Consider the following 22,085-nt stretch of genomic DNA (forward strand, 5'->3'; position numbering starts at 1 on the left):
CTGGCTCATCATTCCTAACAAAGTATTGTTTTTATTCGTCAATAAATTAAGGCTTTAAGGTAATGGAATTTTTTGCACACTTTTAGGCAGTAAGAGCAAAAACTTTAAAAGGTGAATTAGCATCAACTAGCCAACGCTCGTATTCCTAATCTGCAAACTCACTCTCACTGGCTATATTAATATGACAAAAACGTATTAGTTTGGCTTAACTCATTTTCATTAGCCAAGAGTGAAGAAAATTTGACCGCTAAAAATGGCTGGTTGCTGAACTGTGATTTTAAAATATATATTCGGAGCACACGCTCCTTCTTGGTCAGATCCCTGAGGATATTTTAGCAGCTCCTTGGTCCATGTGGCTGATTATTAAACTAAGAAATGTGAGAATTAATTACTGCACCCGCAGTACCTCATTGTCAGCAGTCCCTTAATTTTTCTCCACTTTGTTCGAGTTGCTGAGATCATAATTGGCACCTTGGAGAAATAACATCTAATTCGGTGGAAAGTGGTTTTAAATAGTCTTGAATTTCGCTGGCTAATCCCCACATGAGCTACTAACTCATTGTTTCTTCAAAGGAAACCACAAATGCAAGCATGAAAGTCAAGTTCCTGACCGGGTAAGAGAAAAGAAAGTCTTTATGCTAGATGGCAGACAATGGGAGATGGCTGGGAGGAGAATGTAAAGGACGTTTGTATTTTCAAGCCACTTTACATTTACTCCTGCCCCATGGCCCTCTCTTTTCTGACTGAGGATAGACATTTTCTTTCCACTCACACAGCATGGGGTCAGCAAGTCTACTTTTTGTCTCAAATGCCCTTAAGCAGCTTATCGGGGGTTGAAGAGTCAAGGAACAAACAGGGGATATATACTGCTGCAGAGGTCGACAGGCTCTTTACAAACTGGAGGAATCCCATTATTTAGACTGAAGTACTCCGTTTTGCTTGAGGGCATTTTTGTAATGCAAAAAAATAAATATCTTCAATGTATTCTGCAGGAGAAATCATGAGATACGGGCAATAAGGTAAAGTAAAATAAACAAATTAAAACAACTGATAAAATGTTTTGCACTGCTGCAATTCATTATAGGAAATGATTTCTGCCTGCACACATAGTAATGTTGCTTTGTCTGGATCGAAAAAACTCCCCTCCATTTCATTAAAACACACAATCTGACCTTCACTGTGATGGCACCAGGTGTCTTCTCCTCCTCCATCTGTTTGATTATTCACTTTCTGCTCAACCTGGGATCTCTCCAGGTGGCCGGTACCTGCAGCAGAGTACTCCCTGGTTGGCCGTCTCACGGGCAGTGACAGAATCTCGGTCATAAAACTGCTAGAGTAATAAATGAGAAAGCATGCACGCTGTGACTTCCTGTCTCTGAGGAGCTTTTTGTGTCTGACAAATGTCCAACCAGGGAATAATATCTGTGCTAATTGCAGAGTATGACAGCTAAGGGTTTTTGCAGGGAAAGATCCTTTTTTTTAAGAGGAGCTAAGAGAGCTACACACTCGTAATATATGGCTGTCATAACCCTGGCAGAGCACTTCGCACTTAACCTACTGTGAATTCACACCAATGAATTTTGATCCCATGTGAAAAGACCCACTGTGCAAATATCTTCGCAGGCACACACCAACCATACATATACTGTACTCTACAGACATATAAATCGCATTAACCAAATAACGAATAAAAAGCTTTTTCTAAGCTCATAAATATTTTGGCTTTGAAATGACAGTAACTGATTATTAAATGGAGAAACAGAAAGGAAGCTCTGCATGGATTCAGTCGAGTGTGGAGGGAAGAGCGCAGGGTCAGTGTGTTCATGATAAAGCATACGAAGAAACTCTCAGAGGATAACACTAATTGATGTTAGTGAGGGATGAAATAGCTGCAAGTGTACCATATGGGGGGGGAAACCACTGGTTGTACTGTATATATAAAGGTGGAAAAAGAGAAATGTGGATATCTTACTGGCGGTGAACTCCCGCTGAGCATCTGTCGATGAAAAAGCCCACAGCCGGTATGGTGTTGGTTAAGCTCAATGAGCCTAACTGACAAACACTAAAAAGCACTGTAAGTATTCAGAGGTAAAATCACAACCTATTAATATAAAGACTAAAGTCTGATAATAAGACTGAATTGCTATGTTATGGAAACAGCACCAAACAGCACAGAAATGCCCTGCAGAGAGTGCTCAGCTCAACATACAGCAGGCAACGCTCTGCCCACCTAAAGGTTTATTCACCAGACACTGCAAGAGTAAGGTGCATAGCATTTACAGACACAGCGGCCTGCTTCAAAGTCATCTGCAGTCTCTTTGAATATGTTAAGTGAAACCAGTTCTCTGAGTTTCAGCTCATTTTACTGCTGGTTCAAAGCCACGGGAGCAGCGTAACTAAACGCCCTTTTTCCAAGTTCTGTACGGACTGTTTCATGACTTCATGGACATTTTGTAAAACTCTAAATTGAATATGTGGTTGCAGGGTTTTCTTTACCTTCAATTACTTCATTGTATACCATGTCTTGTTTCCTCACAGCTAGAAAGGTCTCTTTTGGTTTCTTTATAACACATCCACTACGCTATCTCAAGAAGTCTACAGAAATGACAATAATCTGACTTGTTTCAGCTTGCAGCTAAGGCTGTCACTGTGGTAGAGCCCTTTGACATACGCAACATTATGTGCTGAAAACTTGAGGGACCTGGCACACTTTGGACAAATCTGCCACCAGCTCACATATTTTCCAGACAAGCTGTGATGTTGGGTCAGATATCCCTGGTTACAGAAATCCACCAACACAGTCGACTGACCCTTAAGGTTCTCTGAAAATAGTGACAGAAGCAGCTTGACACTTCATAGCCAAGAGGGACTGCTATGATTTCTTATTGCTGCACCAGCCTCTTGACTTTTCCTGTCATTCTAATCAACACTTTGAGATGACACAAGCAACATGCGGCGTGTTATACACCACCAGCATGACACCACAAATGTGTGTCCATGGGATCCCCCTCTGCTGTCATATATCCTAAATGAGAAAATATTAATAACAACGACACCACCACAAGCCAAGTGTCTGGTATCCAAACTAATTTTCAATGTGTCAGGGGTTGAAGCATAATCATCCGCTTCATCAACCTGTGAGACTCGCCTGCTCCAATCTTAACATCCCTAAATTGGAATTAAAACAAAAAATCTACCGCCCCTTGGCACCTTTGAGCCTCTCAGCCTCCATCCCCAAAACGGATGTGACACATCACTCACTCACACACAGCGCACACACTGCACACACACACACAAGTCATCCCGCAAGATAAAAGCTGCAAGCTTGCCTCAGGTCAGTCTTAACCCAGAACACAAAATTAAAAGAGCGGCACAAAAAAGCCCCAAAGAAAATTCAAAAATCTCTCTGATTCAAAGAGATCTTGTAGTAATGTTTCATGCTCTTGCACAATGCAAACTCAATTCAAACTTTCTTCATTCCACAGAAAAACAAAAGGATGGTTAACCGCAAAAACCAGGTCACAGGGTTTGATTGAGTGGGTAACCAAAACTAAATGAGAACAACAGCCATTAACACAACAACATCAGAGTTACAGGCCATAACAACGCATTCGAAAAAACAAAAGGTTTTCACACAGCTTGAATCCCAATTGCTCTGCTCAGGCAATTGTTTTTGACAGATTGAGCAGCAACGACTCACATCCTAATCGTGCTGATGATTTCATTAGGCTTCCCCCCCCCTTAGCTTCAGATCCAAATGCATTCCACGTTTTAGGATCGACCCCTGGGAACAGCAATCAGTGGCCTTGTGCACCCGGGTTCCTCTTCTGCAAGCATTTGTCACAGGATGCCCGTAGTCATGTGACCTCTTGTGCATTTCACCAGGTAATGAATCCCTCTGGAGTGGGGTGGCCTGTTTGAGTTAGAGCCCCCCCGAGCAATGGAGTGCATTGATTGGATGCAGTGCTACTCTAACCAATCTATCACAGCAAATGAATGTTTACAGCGAGCGCTAACGCAACAGCAGAGAACAGGAGAGAGACAAGGTGCATTGTCTTCATCCAGATGAAATGGGCAGTGGGGACTGATAAAGTTCGATGTTCAAGCTGTCAAGTGGGAGGCTGAGCTCAGAAGAAGCGAGGGTGGCTTTGTCAGCTCATTTCACTTTTAACAGCATACCTGTGGTGTGTTTGACATAGCAATGGACCAATATATTCCTATAATACACCCTCTGTTGACGTGTTTTCAAGTGGAAGGGAAATATAAATTCATGATACGTCCTTCTGCTTAGTGGTTTCTTTGGACTTTCATGTACTCACAATGATACAGCGTTGAAATTTGGGCTATCAATCAAACAGCTCTGTTTGTTTTTCTCCCTCAATCTCCTCTGGATGGGTGCTTTTTGACAAATGATATGCCAACAACGTATCTTTCAACAGCCTGACAACATTTTTAAGAGGTGTAAAAAATGCGGGGGGTGTGAAGCTTATCAACTTGATGCTTCATTCTGGTCAGAGTCACATACAGTACAGTAAACAGTGTATTTACAAATCACTACTAACATCCTGTCCATGGATCTGTCCACCGATGAACTACAGGAGAAACAACAAAAATCTATTAATTAGTAGAAGATCCATGTGTCGAGCCTTTAGGGGCTGTGTGATTTTGGTCTGTGTGCGCATTTTTTCGGACACTAAATTGTGCGTAGCAGAGGATCGGCAGAGCAGAAGCCCCAGTTTCCCTTAAGTCTACATTGGAACTCTGAGACGGTCGGCTAAGCAGGGAGATAGAAAGGAAACATTTTACAATCCAGCAGGGTTCACATTTACTACTTTGCTCATAATTAAAGCATGATCTAGCAAACCACATAGACCACTTCTGAAATATTTATCAGAGCCGCTTCAATATTAACAAATGAACACATTCATTACTGCCACATAAGAGGTGGGATCAGGTCTGTAAAAGCAACAGGGGACCACTGGCCCTAAACCACTGAACTGCATTGCCTGGCATGTGTTCGTTAAGGCAGATGTAGGAAAAGAGGCCACTTGATATTGAAGAGCCATCTTATCGCTGCGTTGGAGTACAGCTCTCGCTGCTAAGAAGCAGATGCTCTGGTCTCGGCTCAGTGGCTGACCTGTGAGGAAAACCAATCAGAGCTATAGACTGAGAACAATGTCATATCATAGCGATATGCACATGTTTTGATAAGAGGGTGTCTGCTTAAGTCCCTCCAGTTTGTCAGGGGGGCTTGCTGTTATATTTGCAGAGGGGTATGAGAATGCCTGAAGGGCTGCACACTGCAATTCAATTCCATGTGCTGTGCAATCTCCAAGCTTACAGGCTTACTAAATCAATTACACAGAGTTGTGGAGCTTGTGCCTCTCACCCACATAACACCCATTGTTTCTGTTTGCTGCTCCTGGATGGACCAAAGACACACTTGCTAATAAGTGGGAGGAATGGCTTAATGCATAGTTGCTTGTTTGATAAGTGCTCAACTTTTGAGCTGTCCAGTGTTTGATCTTTGCAGCAATCCTCAAAGGTCAGACATGACATGCTGCAGTAAGTCCTAAAAGAAGAAAATACAAGACCTGAAGTCTTTGCAGTTAAAAGCAGACAATGTTTCAAGGACCAAAGAAAGCAGGAATTGTCTCTTATATCAAACTCTGTCCTGGAGCAAGTCTTTGTTTGGAGAGACATTAATGACAGTTGAGGGAGCAGCAGATCAACAGAGCCAGGGGCCATCGAAAAATATCCAGCTTAAAGTATGAAGGTCTGTGTACCACGGGGGAACAACACAAGCTGCTTCTCATAAAACCTAGCCCACAATAGAAAACACAAAATGATCTCCATAACAAAAACGTACACATACACACAATTTGGTACATACTGTAACACAAGATCCTGTTTCTATCCAAGTGCTGTTTAGAAGTGCAAGTGAGCCAATCAACAGAAATAGTCTCAATAAATTGATCATATTAATTGCTTATCATTAGATTTTTCCTGCAAAAATAGCAGTTTTTTTGGCATTTTTGCATGAAAAATGAAATGATACTTTTGACATTTGGACAAAAAAACTATACATTTTCACGACATTCAAAACTGAACTATTAATTGATTTATCTAGAAAATTGTCTGCAGATGAATCATACTGTATATAACGATTAGTTGCAGCCCTAGTACTTGCCATCTTGTTATCAGCAGCCCCCCTCTCCCCAGAGCTGCACCATTCTCCTACCCTGTCAACTCTGTAAAGGTTAACAGATTCCTTCTGAAATGTGACTAATTAATTAATATACAAGATCTTTGCTACATGGCTACAGCTATGTTGGGTTTGTTGAACAACTTTAGAATTTTAAAATGGATGACATTTAAAAAAAATATTTAAAAAAGACAATCAGTTTCCTCTCCAGACAACCCCTTTAAATGCAGATTTCCAAAAGAAGTCAAACGATACAGTGAAGAAACAGCAGGGTTTAGTTGAAACACCTTTTGCTCTGGCTTAACAAACATCAACATCTTAAAACTGAATTGGATCATTTTTCAACAGCACTACATATAGGAACACATCATTTACATGCACATAATACTGATGTTGCCAGGAGCTACAAAGAGCTAAACATTGTGAATTATGGTAAAATGACGAATAGGACGTTGCTTTCGGACACAGATGACCGATTTCCATGACAGACCCTAATTCAACTATAGCAAATGTACCAGTGAGGACAGTATAATGTATGTCGTAGTCGCGTTCTGTGACTATACCTCCAACCTGCGCTGCCCCACCCTATACTGCCGAGGCACTTGCAATATTCTTGGGGGAGGGGACTGAGTTGAAGTCTAATGCACACTCAGGACGAACAGATTTAGTTCAAATCTGGTGTTTTCACGTTTCTTTGACAAACAATTGTGCTTTCTGGAGCCAATAAAGCGGTTACATAGCTCCTCACACTAGAAGTTGTATCAGGGGAAACCTCTTGCACGCGAATAAACTCTACGACGGTGGAAATTTCATGTGGACCGCGTCCCTGCGCGCGCCACACACACACACACACACACACACACACACACACACACACACACACACACACACACACACACACACACACACACACACACACACAGCGTGGAAGACCCACGCCACACTGACAGAAACATCGAAGCGTATATTTCAAATAAACAGCACAAACTAAGCAAAAGCATAAAAGTTTGCCTTTTCCAAACTATATTGAAGAAAATCGCTGCATCATTGTGTCTAATGCTGAGTAAGTGTTTTTTTTAAGTCTCTCAAATGGTTACATTTTCCAATGAGGTATTGTCTACCCGTGGGTCATTGAAGCAGAACAATAATCACTATGAGGACATAAGTTTTTTGTTTTTTTTTATGTTCATTTTTTATTTAAATTCTTAGAAATGTTGAACATCTTTTTTTCAGCAGCAAAATGTGTCACAGCCCAACACACAAATCTAGCGCGCGGAGGTCCCCAAGCCCTTGACGCAGAGACTGCAGCGACGGATGGGACTCACCTGCAGGACACGGTGATCTCGACTTTTGTGGCCGGGATGCTGCCACTGATGGGATCGAAGTCACAGACCGTCCCCGTGGCCTCCACCTTGTCCATTACGTCTCCCTCCATGTGTGCAGGAAACCCGGGCCAGCTCTCCGAGCCGCGTGAGTCCCACTGAGCCGGGAAATCCGGCAGTGGAGAGACGGAGCGCAGCGGAAGAGCGAGCAGGAGCGGATACGGTCCAGACAAACCACCTAAGTGCTGTCCATTGGACGGGCAACAGCATGGAAAGTTTAATGGGAGGCTGAAGCAGTGAGGCAATTGATTTGAATAAAGTGAGATCACTTGCCAGGACGCATAAGTGCCAACTCCGCTGTTTACCAGGCAAAGAATGAGCTCTTCTGCCCGAGCAGCGTCTGAAAAGTAGAAGCTGTGAACTCCACCCCTCCTGTCTGAATTCTCCTACATGCGGGGATGCGACTGACAGCTCGTTGCAGATTCAAGGCAAGGTAAAGCTCTGCTGTACGGAACGAGTTTTTGCATCAAATAAATAAGCAGCAAAGGGGGAGAATAGAGACTTAACCTTCAAGTGTGTTCTCTTTCTTGTTACTTTAGAAAATATAAATATGTAGTGTTTAATAAATGGAAGGTGTTAGTGGTATCCTGTTTTAAGCCGTTTTGGTTTAAGAAAGATCCGAGGGGGGATTCTCTTCATAGTTAAGTTAGCAGCTCGAATAAACGACAGAATCATCCAGCTGAACATTTAGGTGAAACGAAACAAATGAATACTTTATTTCCAGTAAATGTTAAAATTGCATCAGTTCCTTCAGAGCCACATGCTCTTATTACTAATTGAAAGGCTTCCTGATGCTCTTTCAGCATCTGGACAGCTCCTCAAACTCGTACAGCTTCAGTTACAGCACTGTACCTCGTTTATCTTGCCAGAAAAAGGGAAGTTTGTTTTCCTCCACACCTACTGTATATTAATCTCTGGGAGAGCCTTTCTGTATGTGAGGCTGCACTCTCCCTAGGGAGCTCCATTTCCCCTTTAATCGTTATCTTGATTGAACAACATTGGGAAACTCTGGATAGATTTAACCTGTCAAACATATAATTCATGGGAAACTGCTCTCCCCTATATTCTGTGGAAATTCTTACAGAGTGTGTGTGTGTGTGTGTGTGTGTGTGTGTGTGTGTGTGTGTGTGTGTGTGTGTGTGTGTGTGTGTGTGTGTGTGTGTGTGTGTGTGTGTGTGTGTGTGTGTGTGTGTGTGTGTGTGTGTGTGTGTGAGGGGGGTGGGGGAAACTCCCATTAGTTACAGCCACCAACTACCAAGAAATCTCCAAGGAGAGGATCACTACACATATTGATTGCCTCTCTTCCAAAACGTTTTTTAAAGAAATCACTCTCTCACCCGTCATGTCCTCTGACACATTCACAGATATCCAATAGATAAACAACAAATAGGCCCCTCTCCAAAATCACCAAGTTGCACAAAGGTATTAAGAGCTGCCTCAATGTGTGACATTACTCAAAAATGACATGCTACAAACTGAGGCACCTGAATATGTTCTATACTATACTAAATATATAATCATGCAGCCACAAAAAAGCATATGACGTCCATGCTGCATCCATCACTCCGAGAGATTAAGCAGCATGCATTGTGGAAAGTCTATTCATAGTGGTAACGCACTGCTTTACTTACATTTCTACACACTACTGTGAGGCTGATGAGGGCTGCACATTTCGGACACAGCCGCAGCAGAGAACAGATTCATCATTAGTTATGTTCACCCAGTAATTAGGCCCCATGGTGGCCCTTGCTTCGTTGATTTTGCGCTCCCTTCAGTGAGCTGTTCCCCACAACCTGCTGTGAGACTCTCTGCTGTTCCCAGCTACAGCCACCCCACTTCCTATAGCTGTGGCAGGAGTGTAATTATGGCCGTATGGACCCTCTCTGCGGGGAGTGATCGTGTGTGTGTGTGTGTGTGTGTTGTGTGATTGCGTGCCTGCGTGCGTGCGTGCGAACAGTGGCACCATCCAGACCTGCTGAGCATCAGCAGAGGGAGGAGTCCAGATGACATGGTACACACTCAAACATCACTGTTGCTCTGCAGCGACGAGCGCACAGCAACAAGAGCAGAGGCTGAAAGTTGGAAGTAAATCTGTATAAGGCACAGTATTTTCAGGAAGAGCTTTTTTTTTTTTACATTCAAACCTGATTTAACATCGTACCACACAACATTTTACTCTGCTACATTTGTTAGACCACTGTTACTTTTCACTTTCACAATTTTTATATTTAGGACAATGATGAATTGGCGTATATATGTGGTAATTATTGTGCTTTTACTTCTACCTAAAGCTGTATGAATCAAGTGTTTGCCACCAAGGGGCAGAAGAAAAAAAATGACCAGATAAACAGCCACCACCAGGGTCATGTCCTTGTCTTTTCCATCCTGTGGCATTTAAGTTCATCTTGGCACTCCCTTTTGAAGGGTCTCAATTTCTAAAATGCCTCTCAAGGACCAAGTAAAGAGGACTCTTGTTGGAGAGGCTATAAGCTAGGAAGCATAAGTGTCTCCTTTGCAGAAACCTTGATGTATAGAAGAGGCGTTACAATGGACAGCCAATGCATCTGTGCTGCATGTCTTATTTTATTCAGATCACTTTAAAATTATGGCTCCTAAAGAACAGGACAAAATGCATTAAAAACTTTGAAAACAGAGTCAGAGGGCAGAGATATTTAGACTAAGATTAGAACATTAGTACATTCAGTAATATTCATATTGTGAACCTTGGTTAGGTGTAGGCTACCTGTTACTTAGCATCGGAAAACATTTTCAGCATGTATTTTCGCAATCTCACAGGTGACTCCTTTGTGCTCGCAATGATGAAATGTTAGACAGGGACACTGATCTACTTGTTGTGCTGGCCAGGGCAGTGTCAGGCCTTGATGCCCTCCGTAGAAAGATATTTTAGCATTGGCATCTCTTTAAAAGTTGCAAAAATTGTTATTTCAATTAAGTTTTTTATGTTTAAAGGTCTAAACAGTTATTTAATGGATTTATTATGAGCTAATGTTGAACTATCTAAACTCAGAAAACATTCATTCCCTTATTTGTTCTGCACTAACAAATGGTGCTTGTGTATGATCATTTTTAATTCAAGCCCATCAATCAATTTTTCTCAAAGTTGACATTCCCAAGTTCAACATCTCACATGTGACTAAAGCAACACTGAATAAACCATTGTGTGTTTTTTCGGAGTGTTGTTTTCGGTCTGCATTAAGCTGTTGCTGTTATACAGTCAGTAGACACAGAGCAACAATAACATTCCTTTGGAGTTGTGTACGCGACCACAAGACAAATGAAAGTCCAATATTTACTCTGCCTCTTACCTCTGCATCAACTTCAGAGACAGTGAGGCAGATAAGGTCAAATGGATTTATCAGAATTGTTGCTGATGACACAAACATATACTAAATCAAAAAATCTAAAATTATAAGATGAATATCCTGCGGAGGTGTCTGATGATTATCTGTGAATTTAATTGCGATGAAAAACCTTATAATCACAATCTTGCAGTATTGTATTTGAGTATTTTCTACTGTGGTACTTCGAGCTTTAATTATAGGAATATTTTTCACAGAATTATAATAAATACAGGAAAAAAAGCCTGTTGTGCATGCTGCTGGCATTTTCAGATTTATGGAAAGGTTTAGAATAAAGTCCTAGTAAAGTAGAAAATATAATATCATTTATTTTCTGGGCAGCCTGAACACATACATCTACTTTAAATAAACATCAGAGAATCAACATACTGTAAATGTACCGTGGAAGCGATATTGGATATGAATTCTCAAGGTGATTGTTGCTTAAATTGGAGTTTGTTTTGCTTCGGTTTTACAGGTCTCAATTCAAAGCAGGGATTTTTCAAGGACAAGTATTCCATCTGCAGCAAAGTTTGTTGTGTTCCAGTGCACAAAATCACAGACTGAATATATTAACTCAGTATTTCTGTTTCCCACTGAGAATAAATTGTGTCATAATGACAAAAGACAGAGTTTAGTAGAGTTTACAGGCAAACTTTGTTGGCAGCAAAAGTAGCAAAAGACCACAAAGAAAACATCGCCCTTTCTTTAATCTGTTACTCAATGTAATAGGGTACTGGCCCTTGATACACAATTCCATCAAGTCTAATGAAAAACAAAGCCAGTAGATGATGAAAAAGCTGCAGATAAAGAAATAATCCGTACATGTCAGCATGTTCTTGGCGCTAGCAAAATGTCAAACTTTGGTCTCCCTTGTATCTCTATTAAAGCTTGGCTAGTTAACTGGATTGTTGAATTAGTCCAACCAAAAAACCCAGCCCTACGTTGTCTACTCTTTTCCAAGGAAGGTAGCATAGCTATAGCACCAACGAGAAGATCGCTAAGTTAACATAATGAGTGAAGTTGACAGGCAGAGAGTGGATCTGCAGTCATACCTGAAAGTACAGAGAACAATTGAATTCCAAAGAAAAGTGGTGTTGGTCCATCACTGCTCAATTACTCTGTCCAATTGAGCTGCACTGATGTGAGGTAGATGGAGAGTCATGAAGCATGCAGACAGAAAAAAGAGTGTGAGGTTCTAGCTCGTTCGTTTGTCTATGTGACAAAGAAAGAACGAAGTCTGAGGTCTGACAGTCATATGCGTATATGCATGGCTTGTGGTGTACATGTATACATGGTTGCATTAACAACACAGTTGGTAGAAGAGACCGTTCCACTGATTGAGCACCAGGAAATGTGAAGTTGGCAGCCGCCTCGCCACCATCACTAAAACACTGGCGCGTGGCTGTGCTCAGCGGTGGTGACAGGAGAGGGCCGTGTTTCACTGAGACGCAGCACTGCCACTTCCCCGTCAGGGAGTTCATTATGTTGAGATTCATAGCCCCGTAAATTGAAGACATTTCTTGTTATAGACTACAGTGTAGATATTTCAGACTGTCGAGTGTACGCTTGGGCTGCAACCTAGTGCAGAACTCACACATCATATCTCTTTGTTGTGTGAATCTCTGATAATATAGAAAATAATTAGTCACAGTTAGAGTTGCAGTTGTGTTAGTTTGTTTTGAAAAGCCCAGGATCACAGACTTTTGTCTCTGTGGTTTTGCTTTGAAAGGCTGCACACGCAACATGGGGTAATTCATTTAAATTATTTTCATTCTGAAAGAAAAAAAACTGAAGGAAATCATTGAATTTATTGAGAGCTTTCATGCATGCAGGAGTCATATAACCTGTCATGGATCCCCAGTGTATTGCAAGTGGTAGGGAAAAAAGCTTGCACATTTTAATAAAAGAGAATAATACTGGGGACTTCTCTCATATCCTCTGACAGATATGGTGGTTAGGCATTTGTGACAGCAGGGAGGACTTGGCTGTGTGGCCGTTATGTTTTTTTCGCTTCATATCCAAAACAAACTATAAATTGAACGCAGCTTATTGGGGCATTTTATGCTTATAATGCAAACCAAAATAATGTGTTTGAAGCAAAAACCACAAGCTGTGAAATTCATCATCTGGTTTAGTTTCTGTTGTGATGATCTTGGAGGGAAATGATTGCAGAACAACTTAAAGCTTCATTAAAAATGCTCACTAATCCCTGCCATGGAGTCGCAGCTGTGATACCCAAGACAGACGGACTGTTGCCTCTTTATCTCCGCATATTGTGTTCTTAAACTCTGAAGGGTGTACTTGTATCTTCTTTCAAACAACAACAAAATAGGGCAACATATGACATCACTTTACCATCTTTGTGGAGATAGCAGTTTCACACTTTTTCCGAGTGAATAAGGACCAATCAACGCATCCACTTGCTCTATTTAAATGCCAAGCAGTAGCAGACGGAAATGATCCCCAGAGAAGTCATTTAGGGCTTCTCAGCTGCCCGAGGCCGCCTCACTCTGAATGCCAAGAGCCCATAAAGTTGTTAGAGACATAATCTCGAAAAGTTAAGGTCCCTCACATCTGCATGCCTCTTGTGGGCGTCTCTGAATAGTGTGGTGTTGCTGCACGTCTCCATGCTTCACTTCACAAGCAACTGATCATCCACCAGCAGCCTGACCTAGATCCAGCCATCCCTGTGCTCACATCGTATACATATTCATCGGGCTCTCTTAATCATAAGACAGCCCCTTGAGCGGAAGGGAAAACTCTCTAATTAGTTGCTATCTTCCGATGGCAGCTCATTGCACTGCGTTTGTCTTGCCTGCCAAATGTTTCTGTCTCATCATGCTGCTGCAGTTGTTTTGTGCAGATTCAGGGCTGACTTGCATCTGCCATACCTGTGGTCACTTGTAAATTGAAGGTTGAGTTGAGTTTTCTGGGATTCATTCTGCTGTGTAACTTCTGGTGAATTAAACATATGTAGCACACTTGAAGCTGCTTGCTGGGTACTCTGACTGATGGTTGCAGGTGCTGATTCTCAGTGAAAATAAATCAAAAGTATGCTTATTGTGTTACTGTCACCCTCAAGACTAAACCAAAACTTTTAACAGGCACTCTCATTTTCCTGTTGTTCACAAAATGACTGATTGCATTGTCAGTTGTGACTGTTGGCTAATCCCATCTGTAGCCTATACAATGCGAACCAATAGATGCAGTGAACTCGTTTGTTGTTTGTTGCTTAAAATAATTGTTTGCTGGCCGATTAACTCTTTTTAATTTTGGGAAAGTAACACTACATTACAATAGAAATACTGTATTTGCACAGCATCTTTCTGCACTGAAAAAACTGAAACATTGACTTTAATTAAATGTATTATGTGAACAGATTTCACATAACTGTATAAGGTTAGTGGAAACAATAATGTAAGGTTGAACCTATTTAAACGTAATATTATTCCTCTCAACTAACCTAATAAAGTTGTGTGAAATCTGTTAGCATTTAACATTGAATTAAAGTCTTTGTTTCATGTGTATCTAAATTAAAATAGTCAATTCTTGATTAGTATTTTATATCGCTCTTTAATATCGTTTGTTGACTTCAGAGAGACGAAATTCATTTTTAAAAAGGGTTCAATAACATTGGTAACAAAACACAGAAACCTCCCAAGGTGCATCCCCCCTGTTTGGTAAACCTATGTTCAGTGTCACACTATTTTGTGATTCAAGATTTCTGCTTAAGGTTTGCAGTTTCAAGCCAAAGATAAATAACCATTGTGGGAAGCCAATTCACTTTCTCAAAGGTTCGACTCCCAGAAATGACAACCATATTGGACCTTTCCTAACCTCCTGAATTATGTTCAAAGCCTTGTCCTCCACCACAAAACTTTGTATGATAAATAATGTAATAAGCTAGAATTGAATAAGGTTGACATTGAACCTAAAAACAAAAAAAGAACATTGTTGGTGACTCTAATATGAGGCTTAGCACAAACATCCAGTATTAACATTCTTGTTTGGCGATAATGTTGACTTTTCCCTGCGACCGGTAAATTGAATTTGACACGTTAAATTGGTCGATAGACCTTTAAAATTGCAGGTTATTTTCAGCAGCTTCAGTGAGGTCAAGTCTCCTCTTCAATATGAAATTGATTTACAAGCATGAAATCCTCCCAAGTGTAAGCTTTTGGCAACGAAGATCAGACTCCATGAGTTATAAAGTTCAACTGGGGAGGATGGAGACAGTTCCCCAAAAATATTCTGTACGGTAAAAAGACTCAGAAACAAACCCAATCTACAAAACCAGAAAGAGACACATTTTCTCCTGGAAAGTAATATAAATTGAAATGAGACCTGTTATTTTTCCAGTATAAAGCTTGAGTGAAACAGACGGGCCGAGGGGTTTAATGAAAAAAAAGGTTGGGAAAACTTCAAACGCAAAAAAATGTAAAATGTCAGCGAGAAAAACAAAAGCAACAGAAACTTGACAGGCCCTTCCTCTGTTCTCCAGAAAGAAATTTAACACACTTTTTTGTACTTCTACCTGTGACGACAACATTTTCACCTACTGATTAACCCACAGGTACTCATCAGTCAGCACATCTCCAGCTCTATGGAGATTTATATATTAATGATTCTCACAAAGATAGTGAGAGATTGAGAGCCTCTGGGGAGGTACAATCTATTTTTAGGAGCCAAATTGCAAGAAATCCCTTCATAATTGCTGCCCAAAAACGTTAAAATGTCCAGCCTCAATCAATAAATGATAATGTATTGAGTCCCCTCCGAGGCAGGGAGCCTGAAAAATATATCATCTGTTCACCACCGAATCCCAGGCCACATCATCCTCCAAATTATCCAGTTCAGCTTTTTCATGCATCAGCAACACGCCCACAAATCATTCTACTTCAGGATACAGCTGAAGCAATTTAGTTTGTGTTGTCTGAAACTTAGCGGCTCCACTGCTCATCTTTAATGAAATAAGAATGATTTAGATGCTTAATAAAAACTGATTCAGTGAGTCGAATCCCTACCCTGGATGAGACAACCTTTGGGGAGAGCAGAAGCGAGCACCTCCCAAAGGATCTTGACCTCATCTATTTGTTCAACAAGCATCGGGTCCAATCGTAAATGCTGCTGCACCACTGCGGCCTCCTGCCCCTGCCATGCCTGGAGCTTTTTCCCTCCCACCCCTAATCAAAGTTTGCTTTCCAATGTGTGCGGGAGGGACTTTAATCACAGTGTTCTCTCAAAGCTATATCCATGCAAATCATTGCATTTTTCCCCTGTGCACTGTGTGCAGTATGGGTGGAAATGAATACACAGCAGTGATATGTTAGCGTTGCTGGATAAGACTCACAGCGGGCACCAGCAATGGCTCACTGAGGAGACATATCAGGATTCCTCCCACACAGAGATCATGTGCAGGGAAGTACCGCTGAGCAGGAGCTGCAAAGGAGGACTACCATTACAGCACACACCCACGAAAATTATCAAAAAGGTAACTGCCAGGAAAGTAGAAAATGACAGGGTACAAATTTCCAGGGGTGTGTGTTTAAATGCCACTGTGTCGAATAAGTGAGGACAGGAGTTGTTGTCATCCTGAGAGCATCAGCATGCGAGGCCATGAGCTGTGTCTCTGGAGTAGACCTGTACATGAGACAGTAGGATTAATGTGACTGCACACCATGTGCCTTACTCGCCCCTCATACACTCACATCTAGATAATGAGGAAAGGCTGCTCGCCAGCTGAAGCAGCCCGCTCTCTGTGCACATGCCCTCTGGTGCAGCCATCACAACCAGAGGATGCTCAGAGCAAGATTTGCCATTATGGTTTTCCTCATTACAGGAGCAGCTTGATTTGAGGATCTGATGGGCTCCACGTGCTCACAGGGGCCCGGGGATGTTATCACTGCCTGGGAAGAAAGAAAAAAAGTCATCAGTGGCGAGAGCGGGTAGCCACACAGGCCTGCTGTGGTGTCGTTACCACCAGCAGTCTTTAACCCTCTTAGCTATTCCATAACACCCCACCACCAGCAGCTGCCAACATGAAGTGGCAACTCGCTCACCTTCACTATCAAACCAGCCTTCAGGTAAGGAAGAAGAAGCACGCTTCAACCTTTGTTGATTTTATGACTTAAGTATTTGCTTGTAATGCTCATCGAGGTAAAATTTCTCCTATTGGCCCAGAGGGTTTTTTCACCGGCACAAGCTGCTTTTTATCTCTTGTTGTTGTATTTCTGCTGCTTTGTTCTATTGTAGAAACAAATAAAATCTCTTAAACCTCAATCACAAGTGTGCGGACTCATTATTTAGATACACTTTATGCAATCCCACAAGTCCATCATAGACAGTCAATGCCTTTTCATTCCCTTCATGTATACCCCTCTTGGAAAATCTGACATTTCTTCAGTTTGTGTTTCTTTGAGCAACTTGTAGTCTAGATGCCCAAAAAGGATTGAGAACCTGGATGCACAAATTCAAACACCTAGATTACATGTCTGTGATTGAAAGAAACAGACAGCTGAACATCAAAGACTTGCTCTGGGTCAGCAAGCTCCAGATACAGTCGTTATGCCCCCATTCATGCTGTCCAGTGTGTTGCCGCAGCCACTGCTATATGTGATGGAGCACCTCTCCTTTCTTTGGCGGTAAAAGAGAAACAGTTAATGGCTAAATGCTTAGGAGTGTGAGGTGATTTAAAACTAGGATGTTTTTTTTGCCTGCACCTCCATTGCTGTAATAAATCAGCCCAAAAAGTTAAGACAAACTGTACTTCCAGGGTTCAAGGGGTAACTTTACTTAAAACACATATTATTCTGAAATACTGATGGAATAGAAGCACTTTTGGATTCCCAGCAAATGCTTTTTAATGGCTATCCAGTCACTCTCTTCCAGGATAACAAAAGGCCATTTACATAAACTGGCATCATCACCCGTCTCTGTTTCATCAGTGTTTCATGCAAATAGTGTTTGTTTGGATCATCTAAGCAGCCTTCTTCAAAGTGTGTGAGAAGACAAGAAAGCAAGAGGCTGCTGTGTACCACATCTCTTGACTCCAAAGGGCATCATTTAGAGGTGAACCAATTCAAAATGGTGAAATACGCAGATTTCTTGTTTGGTAAGAGCAAATTGTGTATATTATTAATATTTTGCCGCACAGGCGGAATACAGTACATCTATGGATTTGGGACATGGCCATAGAGATCATAAATTAACTGATGCTGTAGACTACAACCCTTTTATCACCTGTGGTGTGAACATGCAGAGGGAGAGAGACATGGAGGGTGGGCTGAATCTGCAGTAAAAAACCTTCACAGTCCAATTAACAGCAAGAGTTTCCCTGCAGCTCTCATTCCACTGCCGCAAATGTTACCGTCAAGAACGGAAAAATCCTCCTTCCTATCACTTCTGCTACAACGTTATATGAACAGCTAGAGCATCACTGACACATACACTGAGAGAAACAAACGCCCTCACAGACACATGCGGTGACAATCAAAAAGTGAACACTTGACAAACCACAAACAGACGATTGCTGTGTGGCGGCTACCCTTGCTTCTGTTTCACAGCACTTGACAGACGTTTGGTGACATTTCAAAAGGGCGCAGCACATCATGATTGAAATTATAGGTGTGTTTTCTTTAAATCACTGGAGGGCCTCTGATATTATACATGTGGGAGTATACACACATAGTCAAGGTTCAGAGTCTCAGGTCTTAAGAGGGTAGGAAAGAAAAGAATAACGATGAGATTCGCCCTCTGAGATAAATATGCCTCCCTGCCAAGCGTGTCCTTGCATACCTGCACCCCTACCTGATATCTCATGCAGCGTGCGTGCGACTTGGAAATGAAGCGGGTGTCGTTGCACCGTTATAGCAGCTGGGTACAGGCGGCTGCAGTGTTTTCACAGGGATTCAGTCTGTCAGAAGGACTGAACGATGACCCCATCGCACACTTGTTTTCATGTTCACACACAAGCTTGGCTGCAAACCCAGAATCTGCAAGACATCCAAAGAGTAAACACATGATTCACAAATCCAAATGGGAAAGAAAGACAGGGAGGGGGTGACTCAGAGACTTAAAGGTGTTTGGATATGAAAATTAATGTGATTAATGATGTTGAACATTAATATAGTCAGTCTGGAGGATTCAGAAGCTTCTTCAAAGAACAGTACACCACAAAGGATTTATAAAATACACTTAAGGTCCTTTTGAACATCAAAAGATAACACAGGAACACCTTGCAAGACAAAAACCAACCTTAAATGAATCTCTAAAGGTAATTTTGGTTTTGAAAATTATTATTCCAGTCTATTGCAAGGGAGTGTGCATGAAAATATACTATATAAACAGTATGTCTAAACTGTTTTAGAGGAGGTATGGGAGGAGCAGACTCTTAATGTGTCCTGTGTGCATACATGCTGATAAGTGACTCAGTACCCTTAATGGCATACTGCCCCCTCTTGGACAATCGCGGCTAATAAAAGTTGTTTTCATCAATGCAATAAGAGAAAGAGAAACCCCACTTTGAGTTATTATCTGTGTTTTATTTATGTACTTATTTATAGCATAAATCAGGACATCTGTGATCGGAATAGTCTCATTAGTGTGACATCAATCACACGTTCCAAGAATTCCTCTGCAGATGCCTCACTGTTATCTTAAATACTGCAATGCTTGGTTGCTGAGGGTGTGAAAGCCCATTGTGCTCTTTTCTCTAACAAGATCCGTCTGGCTGAGCTCTGGATAGGCTGCCAAACCATGGTGTTTCTAACAGAAGTGGGATGAAAGAAAAGAGCCAGCTGGACTAGCATCCATGAAGCTGCGGTGCAGTAATAAAGGAAATACGATACTAGTGCAGGGTCAGCCATCAGAGAGGCAAGGAGAAGCCTGTGTGAGGAGCACAGAAATGTGGGTACTCATCACTTTTCATGAGCAGAGCCTCAGCAGCCATTTCAACACCTGCACCAAAGTCACAGAGCTCATTATCTTCAAACATTGTTGTTACAGGGAAACAAAAGCCACAGTACAGCTGAGGGTGAAGGTTATTGATGCAACACCAGGGAGTGTTTATAGGGATATTACAGTATGCACAAAGTCGGTGAGATTAAAACTATAGAAATGAAGGGATAGATACAAGAGAGTTTGCCCTCCTGAATACTGATTGGAGTGGTTTATTAAACTGAATACAAAGTAGAGAAGACTAAGTGAATCTAATTATGCTCAGCCATCACCCTGCCCTGGGTCACTCATAACAGAAATACGTGAGTTTAAAAGATGGTTCATAGTGAGATGAAAAACTTCTTCATCTTTAATTGGCATTGGCATCTAAATCTTGTTTGTTATGAATCCAAAGCATCTTTTACAAAGACATGCAGACACTTAGGTGGGAAGGAAGATGAGCCATATAACATAAGGGAATAATATATAATATAAAAAAGCTTATGATGATAGAATATCTTTCACATATCCAGAAAAACATTATGATGCACTCTGCTCCCCGCCTCAGCGGCAGACATAATCACATCACGGAATAAGCATGTCGCTCATTTGATGAAAGTTGGCTATAAATGTAATAAAGCTGCCAAGGTTATTAGAAGTGCCACAGGCCATTTTACAACAGCTCACACACCTAGTATTGGATTATGGAATGAAATATGATCAACCAAGGAAGTAGACCTGGCCCATTTACAAAGGAGCAGGAGAGGTTTAGTGGTGTGTGACTGAATACATTTATAAACATTAATACCTATAAAGCAGTGACAATCTGCAGGTTTGTCCCAGCTGGTGGAAACTCAAAGACATCCTTTTAATAACTGCTGCAATTAAACTGCTTGAGCAAGTCTGCCATGTGTTGCCTGTGTACAAAACATATACACTTGTTTACTAAAGCTTGGATCCCAGGTTGCATCCAGAATGCATGGAGTGTGAAGTTGTTAAGGTTATGAATGGTTCAAATATTTGTTTGTCTACTCATTACAGTTGATAAAGTTCTGGAAAATAACATTAAAGGCTTTAGTATGTTTTTTACAATTATATGAACACTGAAGAATAATTGTCCAATTAAAACTTCCCTGATGCTTTGCTTATTGTTTGGTTTTGATGGCATGACGCTGTTTAAGGGGGAACAATGATAATATGGTAACTACAATATTTACTAAAGCTTAAAAACTGTAATGAGCCTATAACAGAGATATTGATATCAGCATGTTGGCCATTAAAAACTGCAATACAGAAACTGTAGCAGAAGTTAACTTAATTGTTTGTCTAGCTGCACAAAGCACTAAAAAGCTAACGAGTAACAGTACGAGAACTTTTATGCTAAAAAAGAACACTGATCGGTTTGAACCAAAAACATAAAGCTACGAGCCATACAAACTAAAGTCGGTTCAATCACTACTATAACAATCGATTTTCGTTTTTTAGCCTGGCTGCAGTCATGAATCAGAGCTACAGTGATACTGTGTGTGAAAATGAATTCAATCACGACAAAACAAGGAGGAGAGGTAACTTGCTTATAAAATAAACTTGTTTCAGATCAATTTACGAAGAACACAATGCCCCAAAGTCGTTCACAAGAAAAATATCAGAATGTCCATAACATCTGTCCTCAAAATGATCGCATAATCCAACCAACATGTCCATACACTTAAATGGAAAAGAAAGTACATAATTAATAAATAGTAGTCAAACTCACAGGATGTAGTATTAGGATCTCGTAATCCGGTTTTGGCTTGATGTCCAGTCCTCTGATCAACAGATGTAATTTCCTTCATCACTTCAGATGTATAAAGTGCAACACTAACAGTTAGCTAAATAGATGCTAGATTCCATTACCTCCCACCGTCATTCCAAAAACATCTCCTTTAGCCCCACCCCAAAATGTCTCTTCCTTGTTCCCGAGGTGACGCCCACTCACACCTGTGACCCTGATCACCTGACCAGTGGTATCTGTGTGAGGTTAGGCCTGACGAAACATCATAGTGCACCAGAGATAGAGCCTTGCAATTGATTGTAAAATACTTGTTTTGTTTTTTAAAGCTCTTGGTCTTGGGCCTAGCTATCATTAGTGTCCGTAGTATTTATTTCTGGATGTGGTTTGTAAAGCTTTTCTGTTACCTTTTGTGTATAAAAAGTGCTATA

At 41.2% G+C, this 22,085-nt stretch overlaps 1 protein-coding gene and 1 long non-coding RNA gene across 3 annotated transcripts in view; both read right to left on the reverse strand.

Moving 5' to 3' along the window:
* cpne5a (copine Va) overlaps window positions 1–7,920 on the reverse strand; it is a 64,597-nt gene extending 56,677 nt beyond the window's left edge. For both annotated transcript variants that reach the window (XM_063894534.1, XM_063894526.1), the window contains exon 1: window positions 7,531–7,920. In XM_063894534.1, coding sequence (XP_063750604.1) covers window positions 7,531–7,640 — 110 coding nt within the window. In that variant the 5' untranslated portion in view covers window positions 7,641–7,920. The remainder of the gene's footprint in view (window positions 1–7,530) is intronic.
* Window positions 7,921–16,658: 8,738 nt separating this feature from the next.
* LOC134871715 (uncharacterized) lies at window positions 16,659–21,785 on the reverse strand. The gene is made up of 3 exons (XR_010166727.1): window positions 21,640–21,785; window positions 18,756–18,940; window positions 16,659–16,855 (listed from the first exon to the last, which is right to left on the reverse strand). It is a non-coding gene; the product is annotated as an uncharacterized LOC134871715 (long non-coding RNA).
* Window positions 21,786–22,085: the final 300 nt, after the last annotated feature.

This window comes from Eleginops maclovinus, chromosome 1 (genome assembly GCF_036324505.1).
Source record: "Eleginops maclovinus isolate JMC-PN-2008 ecotype Puerto Natales chromosome 1, JC_Emac_rtc_rv5, whole genome shotgun sequence".
NCBI lineage: Eukaryota > Metazoa > Chordata > Actinopteri > Perciformes > Eleginopidae > Eleginops > Eleginops maclovinus.